Raw genomic sequence first — 14,403 nt, 5'->3', positions numbered from 1 at the left:
TACCTTTTGACCCCCTTCACCCATTTCGCCTACCCTCAACCCCCTCCTCTGGAACCACCAATCTGCTCTCTGTGTCTATGAGCTTGTTTTTGTTGTTGGTTTTGAGATTCCACATACAAGTGAGATCACACGGTATTTGTCTGTCTCTGTCTGACTCATTTCACTTTTCATAATGCCCCCAAGGTCCACCCATGTTGTTGCAAATGGCAGGATTTGCTTCTTTTTTTATGGCTGAATAATATGCTGTTTTAAATATAGATGGATAGATACACACACATATATATGTGGATCCAGCTAAATGTTTGTCAATTTTGTTTATATTTTCAAAGAACCAGCTCTTAGTTTCATTGATCTTTTCTATTGTTTTTTTTAGTGTCTTTTGTTTATTTCCGTTCTGTTCTTCATTTGCTTCCTTCTACTAACTTTGGGTTCATTTATTTTTCTTTCTAGTTCCTTGAGGTGTAAAGATATGTTGTTTATTTGAGTTATTTCTTTTCTTTATTATTATTATTATTTTGGTCACTCTGCACAGCATGCGGGATCTTAGTTCCCCAACCAGGGATCGAACTTGTGCCCCCCGTATTGGAAGCACAGAATCTTAACCACTGGACCACCAGGGAAGTCCTTCTTTTCTTTTCTGATGTGGGCATTTATCACTATGAACTTCCCTCTTAGAAATGCTTTTGCTGCACCTCATAAGTTTTGGTATGTTGCATTTCCATTTTCATTTGCCAAAAGTTTTTTTTAATCTCTTTTGATTTCTTCATTGACTTGTTGGTTTTTCAGAAGCGTGTTATTTAATCTCCATGTATTCATGAGTTTTCCAGTTTTCTTCTTGTAATTGATTTCTGGTTTCATACCACTGTAGTTGGTAAAGATGCTTGATATGATTTCAGTCTTCTTAAATTTATTAAGACTTGTTTCGTGACCTAATATATGATCTATCCTGGATTCCATATGTGCTTGAGAAGAATGTGTAATCTGTTGCTTTCGGGTAGAATGTTATGTATATGTCAAGTCCATTGGATCTAACATGTCATTTAAGGCTGATGTTTCCATATTGATTTTCCATCTGAGTGATGTATCCATTGATGTAAGTGGGGTATTAAAGTCCCTTCCTGTTATTGTATTGCTGTCTATGTCTCTTTAGGTCTGTTAATAATAAATTTTTAAAAGGATTACTGCTTTTAAAAATCATGTGATTTTTGGTTTTCATTTCAGTTGAGGCCTGACCAGACGAAAATCTCCTCAGACCGTTCTGGTGAGTTTGAGAAAGACGACACTGAGATTCCTAGCAGCCACGAAAGAGAGACAGGTATATTGGGAAATAACAAAATTTCTTACCTAGATTGCATAGAGAAGCAATGATAAAATATTACTTGAAAGAGGTCACTGAAAACCTTTGGTCATATAGGAGTAATTAATGTGTTATTATACCTTTGGAGAAAGAAAAGTTGCTGATTAAACCTTGAATTATTTTCTCCACCTGATACAGTTTGTCTTGGGGTCAATTGGAAATGACAAAAGAGAAATTATGATGGGGTGGCAGGAGGCAAGTGCGTAGGGCCCTGTCTACCCATGAAGCTGGCCCTGCACAGGTTACATATCTCTTATGATTTAGACCCAAAAGCAGTTTTCCAAGGTGCCCATAGCAGGTCCTAATTACCAGCTCTTACCAAAAGATGGTGATGTACTTGCAGTATGAATCTCATGAAGAGCATTTGGAGGGTGTACGCAGCATTGTGTATGGTTATTGTTACCATTCTTTACTGCTCTTTTCTTAATGTGTATAGACCAAGCAAAGGAATCTACCGAGCTGGCAGAGTTAACCAGTGCTGAAGATAACAATTGCCCAACAACTCTCCCCTTAAATAACCAGGCTGAGCCTACTGTGAGTACAGGGAACTGGGGACAAGATTCTGAACTGTATCCACCAGGATGCTGGCAGGTGGAAGCTGACTCCCCGGCTTGTCCATTTTCTCCTGGTCAGCCATCTCTTTCTTTTTTCACTACCCCCTCCTTTAAATTACTTTTGCCTGCCGTGTTTGTTTTTTCTCGACTTTCACGCATCTTGGCTCTCCCGCGGAATGTGTCGCTTGGCTGCCTTTGCCTCATTCCCTCATTTGGGATCTGGAGACTGAGTTTGGGAAAAGCAGCCTAATGTTTGGAATCAGACCTGGTTTTCACGTACTGATTGTGGGAACTTGGGAAAATTACTTAACATCATTGAGCCTGAGGCTCCTCATCTGTAAAGCAAAGGCAATAGCTGGTTTACAGTGTGGCCGTCTTAGGATTAAAAGCACAAATACATAAAGCACCTAACACACTGCTTGGCATGTATTGGTGTTCAGTCCATTTTCTTATGTTTGATTACATGGACACATTATACAGAAATGTGATAGTGTTATGATTTTTTTAAAAAACAAATACACCAAAGATTATTCCTCCAGATAGATTGTCTTTTTGGGAACTCGTACATAACTCGACAATTATGATGCTGTTGAAGACATTTTTGTAAGTCTTCCTTTGATGTTTCCTTTAGTAACTCTGAAACACTCTGTGATTGTCTTTGATGGTGGCAAATCTTCTGAGGGTAGATATTGATGTTTCTGGAACAGCCAACAGTCATTTGGAGCTAAATCTAATGAACAAAGAGCCTGATACCCTACTATTTAAATGCTTTTCTTTGGAATTGTAAAAAATTTCAAAGACAACATAGTTAAACTTAGGTATATATGTTTTTCCTGCAGCAAACAAATACAGCTGATAATTCACCTGAAAAATCGAAACTGGATGATACACAAAAAGGTCAGATTTTTTTTCTGTCATAAGACTTGAATGGTATATTTAAATGTTTACTTGAGATGCTTAATAATTTTTGTTTTTCATTTTCAGGCTTGGAAGTTACTTCAAAACTCGAATATTCTTTAGATTTACAAGAACCATCAGCAAAAATGCAGGTTCCTGAATTAAATGATACATCTAGGTACGTGATTTTCAAAACTCATAAACCATGTAGATTGCTGTTAATGTGACTCATTAATTACAATTCAACTGTCTAGGTTTTTCCCCCTTTTTTGCATCTTGTTGTGCTCCACACAAGGAGAGAGCATTGTGTGCAGTTTTCTGCAGAATGATTTGAGCAGGGCTGGAAAGTTCTCTTGACCTATGTGTCTCTACCATTATAGTCCCAATGTTATCTTTGGTGATGTAGTTTTCTGTAGCAGAACACTGAATATCCCTCGCCAGAAAACATGTATTACTTGGCATTGTTTTATTGCCACTTTCCATGTAGGCCTCTGAAGAATGGGTCATACCTGTGATTTTTTTTTTTTTTACAGCTTTATTGAGATATAACTGAAATAAAATAAAGTGTACATATTTAAAGTGTACAATTGGATGTATACTTTAACATCAAATTTTTGACACAGTTTTTTTTTAACATCTTTATTGGAGTATAATTGCTTTACAATGGTGTGTAGGTTCTGCTTTATAACAAAGTGAATCAGCTATACATATATCCCCATATCTCCTCCCTCTTGTGTCTCCCTCCCACCCTCCCTATCCCACCCCTCTAGGTGGTCCCAAAGCACCAAGCTGGTCTCCCTGTGCTGTGTGGCTGCTTCCCACTAGCTATCTGTTTTACATTTGGTAGTATATATATGTCCATGCCTCTCTCTCACTTCATCCCAGCTTACCCTTCCCCCTCCCAGTGTCCTCAAATCCATTCTCTACATCTGCATCTTTATTCCTGTCCTGCCCCTAGGTTCGTCATAACCATTTTTTTTTTAGATTCCATATATATGTGTTAGCATACTGTGTTTGTTTTTCTCTTTCTGACTTACTTCACTTTGTATGACAGACTCTAGGTCCATCCACCTCACTACAAATAACTGAATTTCGTTTCTTTTTATGGCTGAGTAATATTCCATTGTATATATGCACCACATCTTCTTTATCCATTCATCTGTCGATGGACACTTAGGTTGCTTCCCTGTCCTGGCTATTGTAAATAGTGCTGCAATGAACATTGTGGTACATGACTTTTTTTAAATAATGGTTTTCTCAGGGTATATGCCCAGTAGTGGGATTGCTGGGTTGTATGGTAGTTCTATTTTTAGTTTTTTAAGGAACCTCCATACAGTTCTCCATAGTGGCTGTACCAATTCACATTCCCACCAGCAGTGCAAGAGTGTTCCCTTTTCTCCACACCCTCTCCACATTTATTGTTTGTAGATTTTTTGATGATGGCCATTCTGACCAGTGTGAGGTGATACCTCATTGTAGTTTTGATTTGCATTTCTCTAATGATTAGTGATGTTGAGCATCCTTTCCTGTGTTTGTTGGCAATCTGTATATCTTCTTTCGAGGACTGTCTGTTTAGGTCTTCTGCCCATTTTTGGATTGGGTTGTTTGTTTTTGTGATATTGAGCTGCATGAGCTGCTTGTATATTTTGAGATTAATCCTTTGTCAGTTGCATCATTTGCAAATATTTTCTCCCATTCTGAGGGTTGTCTTTTCGTCTTATTTATGGTTTCCTTTGCTGTGTAAAAGCTTTGAAGTTTCATTAGGTCCCATTTGTTTATTTTTATTTCCCTTAATCTAGGAGATGGGTCAAAAAGGATCTTGCTGTGATTTATGCCATAGAGTGTTCTGCCTATGTTTTCCTCTAAGGGTTTTATAGTATCCGGCCTTACATTTAGGTCTTTAATCTGTTTTGAGTTTATTTTTGTGTATGGTGTTAGGGAGTGTTCTAATTTCATTCTTTGGCATGTAGCTGTCCAGTTTTCCCAGCACCACTTATTGAAGAGGCTGTCTTCTCTCCACTGTATACTCTTGCCTCCTTTATTAAAAATAAGGTGACCATATGTGCGTGGGTTTATCTCTGGGCTTTCTATCTTGTTCCATTGATTTATATTTCTGTTCTTGTGCCAGTGCCATACTGTCTTGATTACTGTAGCTTTGTAGTATAGTCTGAAGTCAGGGAGCCTTATTCCTCCAGCTCCATTTTTCTTTCTCAAGATTGTTTTGGCTATTTGGGGTCTTTTGTGTTTCCATACAAGTTGTGAAATTTTTTGTTCTAGTTCTCTGAAAAATGCCAGTGGTAGTTTGATAGGGATTGCATTGAAGCTGTCGATTGCTTTGGGTAGTATAGTCATTTTCACAGTGTTGATTATTCCAGTCCAAGAACATGGTATATCTCTCCATCTGTTTGTATCATCTTTAATTTCTTTTATCAGTGTCTTATAGTTTTCTGCATACAGGTCTTTTGTTTCCTTAGGTAGGTCTGTTCCTAGGTATTTTATTCTTTTTGTTGCAATGGTAAATGGGAGTGTTTCCTTAATTTCTCTTTCAGATTTTCCATCATTAGTGTGTAGGAATGCAAGAGATTTCTGTGCATTAATTTTGTATCCTGCTACTTTACCAGATTCATTGATTAGCTCTAGTAGTTTTCTGGTAGCATCTTTAGGATGCTGTATGTATAGTATCATGTCATCTGCAAACAGTGACAGCTTTACTTCCTCTTTTCTGATTTGGATTCCTTTTATTTCTTTTTCGTCTCTGATTGCTGTGGCTAAAACTTCCAAAACTATGTGAATAATAGTGGTGAGAGTGGACATCCTTGTCTTGTTCCTGATCTTAGAGGAAATGGTTTCAGTTTTTCACCACTGAGAACAATGTTGACTGTGGGTTTTTCATATATGGCCTTTATTATCTTAAGGTACGTTCCCACTATGCCTACTAAATGGGTGTTGGATTTTGCCAAAAGCTGTTTCTGCATCTGTTGAGGTGATCATATGGTTTCTCTCCTTCAATTTGTTAATATGGTTTATCACATTGATTGATTTGTGTATATTGGAGAGTCCTTGCATTCCTGGGATAAACCCCACTTGATCATGGTGTATGATCCTGTTAATGTGCTGTTGGATTCTGTTTGCTAGTATTTTGTTGAAGATTTTTCCATCTATGACATACAGTTTTTGACATATGTCTACACCCAGGAACCATCACCACAATCAAGATAAGGACCGTATCCGTCATCTCCGAGAGTTTCTTCCTGCCCCTTTGAAACTCCTCCCTCCTGTCTTTCTGCATTCCCACCCCGACCCTTAGCAATCACTGGTCTGCTTTCTGTCACTATAGATGAGTTTGTAGTTTTAAAAATCTATTTAAATGGAACCAAACAATAAGTACTTTTTTTCTAGCTTCTTTCATTCAGTGTAATTATTTTGAGATTCCTCATGTATCAACAGTTCATTCTTTTATATTATTGAGTAGTGTGGAGAATAATGGATCCATTGTATGGATATACCACATTTTGTTTATCCATTCTCCTGCTGATGGACATCTGAGTTTCCAGGTTTTTGTTGTTACAAGTAAAGCCCTGAGGATTCATGTGTAAGTCTTTGTATGGAGATGTGTTTTCTTTTCTCTTGGGTAAATATATAGGAATGGGATAGCTGGATCATGATTGGTATATGTGTAACTTTTTTAAAAAGTGCCAAAATGTTTTCCAAAGTCTTTGCAGCATTTTACATTCCTACCAGCAGTCTCTGAGGGTTCTATTTGATTTATTTTTCTTTTTGGCCGTGCCATGCAGCATGTGGGATCTTAGTTCCCCAACGAGTGTGGATCGAACCCACACTCCCCTGCATCGGAAGTGCAGAGTCTTAACCACTGGACTGCAGCAAAGTCCCAATCTTTGAGGGTTCTAGTTGCTAGACATTCTTGTCAATAGGTTCAGTAATACAATTTCATTGATGGATGGACTGATGAATGAATGAACAGATCCAATACTGATGTGGGCTATTTCTTCATTCCTCTGCCAGAACCACACAGTCCCCCAGAGGGTCCTCAGTGTGTTATAATTTCCTTTATTTACTTCATTAATTTTTATATATTATTGTGGCTCCACCTCCCCAATACCATTCTTCTTCTGTGAGTTACTAGATATCTCTCCTATTGTTTTTCCTGTGTCAGCCTATATTGGTTTTGGGCTTTAAGGGTTTACAATTTATATATGAACAGTGCTGTTTCTCCTTTTATGATGTTAGTTTAAAGCACTCTGTCATACTGTGAAATTTGTTCTTTCTTGACCTTAAAAATGAGAGTTTTGGGGCTTCCCTGGTGGTGCAGTGGTTGAGGGTCTGCCTGCCGGTGCGGGGGACACGGGTTCGAGCCCTGGTCTGGGAGGATCCCACATGCTGCAGAGCGACTGGGCCCGTGAGCCACAACTACTGAGCCTGTGCGTCTGGAGCCTGTGCTCCGCAACAAGAGAGGCCGTGACAGTGAGAGGCCCGTGCACCGCGATGAAGAGTGGCCACCGCTTGCCGCAACTAGAGAAGGCCCTCGCACAGAAACGGAGACCCAACAGAGCCAGAAATAAATAAATAAATAAAAGCTGAGCTGATGTCCTTCTAAAAAAAAAAAAAAAGAAGAGAGAGTTCTAAGCCAGGAATAGAGCCTACATTTCTGTCAGGCCATGAGCCAGGAAAGAAAAAGTAGTGTTTTTATACCATCGCTATAGCTAGCCATTCATTGTTCAAGGATCTCTTTCAACTAGAAGAGGGTAGAAACCTGCCCTACCCCTACACTTCCTTCCCATCACACTTTCTTGTCCAGGCTTTTTTTTTTTTTTTTTTTTTTTGCAGTACGCAGGCCTCTCGCTGTTGTGGCCTCTCCCGTTGTGGAGCACAGGCTCCGGACACACAGGCTCAGCGGCCATGGCTCACGGGCCCAGCCGCTCCGCGGCACGTGGGATCCTCCCAGACCGGGGCACGAACCCATGTCCCCTGCATTGGCAGGCGGACTCTCAACCACTGCGCCACCAGGGAAGCCCCAGTGTCTCATTCTTTAAGATCCTTGGAGCAATCCAGGTTTCTTCCGACTTCACCTCTTCCTCTCACATCTGCCTCAGAAGGAGTGGGGCTCTGGCAGGGGCTTCCGGCATGGTTTGGAAGTGTGCTGCTGTAAAGCAACCCTGCCGGGGCTGTGCCTTCCCAGTAACCTGCTGCCACTCTCTGTGCCTGTCTGATCCTCCGTTCAGCAGTGAGAGAATTCTTCAGCCCCACTTGAATCTGAGAATCCTTTTTCTCATTCTGAGAGGCATGGAACATTGTTGCTCTTGCTCCTAGAGGTCCGGATTCGGCTTTGGGAAGGGGCTGCATGCTTGGTCCTACGGAATATTTCCACATAGAGCAGAAGGGTAGGTCTTGGACTTATGGAGGGTACATAGTTCCCCTAGAGCGTCTAACAGTAACACCACAGACTCTGAGTTAAAGATTCCTGACTGGAGTAATCTGTTCATCTCCGGGTCTCTGTTTTTTTGTTCTGCAAATGAGTACTTCAATTAAAAGGGACGTTCAGATGCCAGTATTGCAAAGAAATCTTGGGTACTGCTCAGAGCTTTTTAGCTCTTTCATGTTGGAATAAAACAGCACCTGTAGCTGCTTATAAATTCAGACTGAAACCGCAGAACATATTTCGGGACTCAGTAGATCATAGGTTCTTCTGTCTCAGCACAGAAAGAATTCAGCAAGAGGCAGAGTGACAGGTAAAGAAAGAGTTTATTAGTATAGGAGGCTTGTGAGGGGTACAAGAGGTGCGAGAGGGCTCTGCCCCTAGCACTTAATGGGTTACATTTTTATAAACAAAGGAAAAGTGGGGAGAGGGGAGAAATCCACTTTCTTCCTCATTCCTGAGTAGACATCAAGCTTCCCTCATCACCTCCTCCTCCATGTCGGACAGGGGAGTTTTCTTGTCCCTAGTGGTCAAACCAGGACGGTCATGGCGCTATTGAAATCAGCAGAAGGATGATAATGTATGCTAAAATATGGTAAGTCATCTCAGGTTTCAGTGTAATGAGGGTCTTCTACTTTGGAATGTCACCTTTCCCTATATTTTTGTTTTTAGCATGTGCAGAGGAGAATGTCCTAGGGATCATTAACTTACCTCAACCAGCAGGATGCAGACATCATTGACTTGATGTATATTTTTGTTGTTAGTTTCGTCGTTAAGCAAGCCTGCTTTGTTTCATGATTTTCCTATTGCTTTCTTGAGTGATCATTAACTTACAATGGTTTCCCAAAGCTCCCTGAAGTTCCCTGTCTGTCTATAATCCCCTAGTGGGATTTTTAACTAGCTATTTGATTTTCCTACTGTATCCCTATCAAGACTAAACACACACAAACTAACAGTGTAAGACTAACTTTTTTTTAATAGGTATTTTATTTTATTTTATTTTTTTACATCTTTGTTGGAGTATAATTGCTTTACAATGGCATGTTGGTTTCTGCTTTATAACAAAGTGAATCAGTTATACATATACATATGTTCCCATATCTCTTCCCGCTTGCGTCTCCCTCCCTCCCACCCTCCCTATCCCACCCCTCCAGGCGGTCACAAAGCACCGAGCTGATCTCCCTGTGCTATGCGGATGCTTCCCACTAGCTATCTACCTTACATTTGGTAGTGTATATATGTCCATGCCTCTCTCTCGCTTTGTCACAGCTTACCCTTCCCCCTCCCCATATCCTCAAGTCCATTCTCTAGTAGGTCTGTGTCTTTATTCCTGTCTTACCCCTAGGTTCTTCATGACATTTTTTTTCTTAAATTCCATATATATGTGTTAGCATAACTTTTTAAAAATTGTGATAAAATAGGCATAATGTAAAATTTACCATCTTAACCGTTTTCAAGTGTACCGTTCAGTGGCATTAAGTACCTTCACGTTGTTGTGCAGCCATCACCACCATCCATCTCCTGAGCTTTTTCATCTTCATCTTTCTGAAACTTGGTCCCCATTAAACAACTCCCCTTTAACAAAATCAAAGGATATAAGATTAACGTAAAAAAATCAAGTTTCTTTCTATATGGTAGCAAATAGAAAGACTTGTCTTTTGGTTTTATGACAATAGCAAACTGTATTTGATAAGGGGTAAATATCTGAAGTATAATATATAAGGAACTCCTACAATTCAGTAGCAAAAAAAAAAAAAAAAAAAACACCTGATTAAAAAAATGGGGAAAGGACTTGAATAGACATTTCTCCAAAGAAGATATACAAATGGCCAATAAGTATATGAAAAGATGCTCAACATCACTAATCATCAAGAAAAGCTTGCCTTTTTAGCACCCAGCTGATTCTAAGGCAGAGCCAGGCGGGAAACAGCTCTGTAGCATCGTCACACTCACTGCTTACTTGCTGACGTTACCCTGCCTGCCTCTTCTTTGGATGCCTGACAGAGAAGGGCTCAATAAAGTTTTGTTCTGTGTTAAATAGCCAGTTGTTGGCAGGCAGAAGATGTATGGAGATGGATTGCAAGGTAGAAAGTTTGTCTCAGAATGGGGTACTTCCCATGAGTTGGGCTCACAATCAAAGGACGTGTAAAGGGAAAGAAAAAGTGCTGTGAAGTTGGGAAAGGAGAAGATGTTGGTGAAACAGTTCCATTAATTCAATGTATTTTGCTTTTAGGGAAGAGTCTGCTTTGGAGGGTGACAGAAAGCAAGAAACAAGGATGTCGGTAATGGAATCACTTTCATTGTTTTGGGGCAGTCCTTCCCATGTTTTAGTTATTTTCATACCGTCTTCAAACTTTACCATTACTCTGCTCTTTGTTTCTCAGTTAAGTTTATCTTAAGCTTGTTTTATTTATTTATTTTTCTTTCCTCACTTCTATTTTTATTTTTTAATAGATCTTTATTGGAGTATAATTGCTTCACAATACTGTGTTAGTTTCTGTTGTACACCAAAGTGAATCAGCCACATGCATAAAGCATTTCACTTTGAAATGGAAAGTCAGCATTAGTTGTAACAAATAGTTGGTAAGCCCCCAAATAAATATGACGGAGAATAACAAAGTTATATTGAATTGTACTTTTCCTTGTATTAGGCCTTGAGCCAAAAGTCTGTTCTTGCTTTGTTAAAAAAAAAAAAAAAGATTATGAAGTAGAAGAGAAATATTAAAGACCTACTAGCAGCTGAGATTTACTCTGAATAGAATCAGAAGTGTTAATGAATTGAAAAGAAATTTTTTGCTCTGAGTCAGTGACGTGGTTTTGTTCCTGTGTGTGCCCGTTTCCATCTCTCCGTTGTTGTTCTTGCTTTGGGAAGCAGAGTTTAAGTCTATTGTCAGTACGTTAAAAAAAAATGTATAGACAGTAAATGAAATTTTTTTTTCTAAAATAAGAGATCATGGGCTTCAAACAAACAGATTAAAGCTCCTTCTGACTTTCTCTTAGCGGTGGTTCTCAGTCCTATGGGTTAGTGTTTTGAAGTTAGTGTTGGCCCAGTAGTCAGGTGCATCAGCTTTTGGAAAGTTATCTACCATCTCTACAGCTACAAGTATTTGATTAGAGAGGATTGTGTCTCTTTTACTATAGCCGCTTGGTGGAGAACTAATGAAATAATCATCCTCTTTTTCTCCCTTCTCCTTACTTCTGTGCCCTTTCATTATGGAAGAAAGCCCAGTCTTCTAGAAGAAGGAGTTATTTCTCTTTTGTCTAACTTCATAGTCATATGTTTAATTGCACATAAATGGTACTAACATCCTTTTAATAGTTCTCATTTATCACTGTGTTTGTAAAAGTCTAATTATAGGAAACACCTCTTCTCAGAGAGTAATGAAGACTCAAGTACTAGTGCCAGTGAACTGTCTTGGACCAGTAACCAAAAAAGGAAATCCCTAAAGTCATATACTAATAGAAAAAAGATAAGAACCAGAAGTAACATAAAAAGTAAGTTTGGGGCTTCCCTGTTGGCACAGTGGTTGGGAGTCCGCCTGCTTGATGCGGGGAACACGGGTTCGTGCCCCTGCCCAGGAGGGAGGATCCCACATGCCGTGGAGCGGCTGGGCCCGTGAGCCATGGCCGCTGAGCCTGCGCGTCCGGAGCCTGTGGTCCGCAACAGAAGAGGCCACGGCAGTGGGAGGCCCGCGTACCACAAAAAAAAAAAAAAAAAAGTAAGTTTGGTGTGTGTTTTTTTTCCAGTCACTTTTCAAATAAATTATCAGATATTAATTTTTCAATACGTGATGGGAGCAGTGGGTGCCAAAGAGATGTGATCATGTGGTCCTCCTTCCCTTGTAGACGGGAAAGGGAAAATGTACATATGTAAAACGGTATGAAAGAATATGGAATTGACCAATAATTGTTAAATTTGAGCTGTGGATAAATGGAGTAAGGAGTTCAGATAAGAGGAATCTGGCGTAAGCTGAAATCATCAGGAAAAGCTTCAAGGAAGAGCTGGGTGGGACCTCAGCTAATCCTTGGGAGAAGAATAGGATTTGAAGAGGTGTGGAGAAGGGGAAGCATTCTAATTAGGTAAAACTAGAAAGACATGAGAACAGCATTCAGAACAGGGTCTGGAGCAGAGAATTCATGCTGGGTAGTGAGGAACAAAGGTGAGTAATTAGATCATAAGAGCTAGACATTTCAGCAAGCTGTGGGAAATGGGAATTGCTTCTAGTGTGTATTTGGGTATTTCTTATAAGCAAACTTACCCACTGTACTCTTATTCCCTTCCATTCTAGCCTTGCCACTTTTCCCCCTCAGTAGTGGCAGTGACCTTGAGAAAGATGAAGTAAGTAAATTTTGTCTGGATTGCCGTGTGCTGTCATGGTGTAAGCTTGAAACAAGCTGATCTCTTTCAACCACCTTTATTTCTCAAAAAACTCCTTTCTGAAATATGAGAAGAATAAACCAGTGGTTTACTAGTATGTGAACCACTTTCAATAGAAACTTCAAGGACTTCTAAACATTTTATATGAATCTTGGGTAAAAATTTAGGATCTTTTTTCATTGGTTGCAAATTTGTTGCAAGATGTTTATTATGAACTAAGCTTGAAATCTGGGCTCTTCTGACTTCCTGCAAATGTATGCTTTTTTGAATTTATATTTTAAAATAAACTTCCTGGTTTAATTCTTCCGTTAGTTCTCAGTTTGTTGACATGTTACTCCCAAAGATTTTAATGATTTAAACATTTAAGTCTTTATTTTGCAAGCAGTTGAAATGCCTTCAGCCATTTCAAATATTGAATAAGCCTTGAAAGTTTCTTAATTCCTCTCACTTATCCTTGTTTTATATCAAAGTAGTTAAGAACATGGACACGAGTGTCCTCCGGGCCAATTAGGAGCTTAATTTATCATGCTTTTAGCTGAATTACCTCTCTAAGCAGTTGGCTTTTGTTCTTTGTCAAATGAAATTAGATAGATAGATAGTATATATAGTATAGTGTGTGTGTATATATACTGTATATATGATATTTTATATAAAATATGTAACATATAATCATGTATATATGATATGTATTATATATAATTGTGCACATATACTTTATATGTACAAACTATATATACTTATATTTAAAAATACACATATGTGCATATTACATGCATATAATACACATCTAATATATGTACATACATATATAATACATATATGTACATATATTTTATATATATGTATCTACACACACACATACACACACACACACACACACACACACACACACAAACTGCAGAATATAGTGCGAAGTCTTTAAGAGTTTTCGAAGGGCAGCTGCTGGGATTCTCAGGGCATGAGCAGCGCCCTGCTTGCGTGTACAGAAATAGAATGTTGTTAGTGCCCTAATAGTAGCTTGTCATCTGCCCTCCCTGCCCGACCTGCCTTCTGCCATCAGCCTGGGGGCGCGGGGTGCTGCCTTCTGTGAGGCTAAGGGACACTCATGTTCTGAGGTGACCGAGAGAGTTTATAGCTCAAACCTGTGAGCCAGAGCAACTACCTGAATATTTGTTGAATAGTTCAACCTGAGACAAGGAGTTATCAGTTAGAAATAGGCCAAAAGAACAGTTTTTAGCGATATACAGCTTTTTAGAAAAATAGGTACCAAAGAAGAAACAGGAAAGCTTTGAGAATCCATCAATTTAAGGTGTGCAGCTGACAAGAAGTCTGTGCTGATTTTCAGTGAGGGCACTGCTGACTTTATACAGACATTGGTATCTAGAACTCACTTCTCTGTGCTGGAGTTTAAGAGAATAACTTAGAAGCAGGGCTTGGCAACTGTTTTCTGTGAAGGGCCAGATACTAAATATTTCAGTCTTTTCGGGCATATGGTTCCTGTGGCAGCCGTTCAACTCTGCCATTGTAGCGTGAAGGCAGCCATGGACGATACTCAGATGAGGGGATGTGTTGTGTTCCAGTAAAACTTATATTTACAAGAGCTTTATTTACAGTGAGCTGTAGTTTGCTGACTCCTGAATTAGAGCAATGGTTCTCAGACTTTAGTGTTCAGAATGACCGGGATGGCTTGCGGAAATGCAGATTGCTGGGTCCTGTCCCCAGAGTTTTTGATTGAGCACATTGTCACTGGGGCTTGAGAATTTGCTCTTCTGTCAAGTTCTCA

General features: G+C 39.4%; 1 protein-coding gene across 1 annotated transcript in view; it reads left to right on the top strand.

The window, feature by feature from the left end:
• The window catches only part of LOC101270824 (transmembrane protein 14C), a 165,591-nt gene that overhangs the window by 127,989 nt on the left and 23,199 nt on the right, over positions 1-14,403 (top strand). The window contains exons 22-28 of the mRNA XM_033408087.2: positions 1,222-1,315; positions 1,794-1,891; positions 2,751-2,808; positions 2,905-2,986; positions 10,476-10,524; positions 11,590-11,737; positions 12,532-12,581. Coding sequence (XP_033263978.1) covers positions 1,222-1,315; positions 1,794-1,891; positions 2,751-2,808; positions 2,905-2,986; positions 10,476-10,524; positions 11,590-11,737; positions 12,532-12,581 — 579 coding nt within the window. The remainder of the gene's footprint in view (positions 1-1,221; positions 1,316-1,793; positions 1,892-2,750; positions 2,809-2,904; positions 2,987-10,475; positions 10,525-11,589; positions 11,738-12,531; positions 12,582-14,403) is intronic.

This window comes from Orcinus orca, chromosome 10, assembly GCF_937001465.1.
Source record: "Orcinus orca chromosome 10, mOrcOrc1.1, whole genome shotgun sequence".
Classification (NCBI taxonomy): Eukaryota; Metazoa; Chordata; class Mammalia; order Artiodactyla; family Delphinidae; genus Orcinus; species Orcinus orca.
The sequence above is the reverse complement of the archived record's forward strand: the minus strand, read 5'-3'. Positions and strand labels throughout refer to the sequence as shown.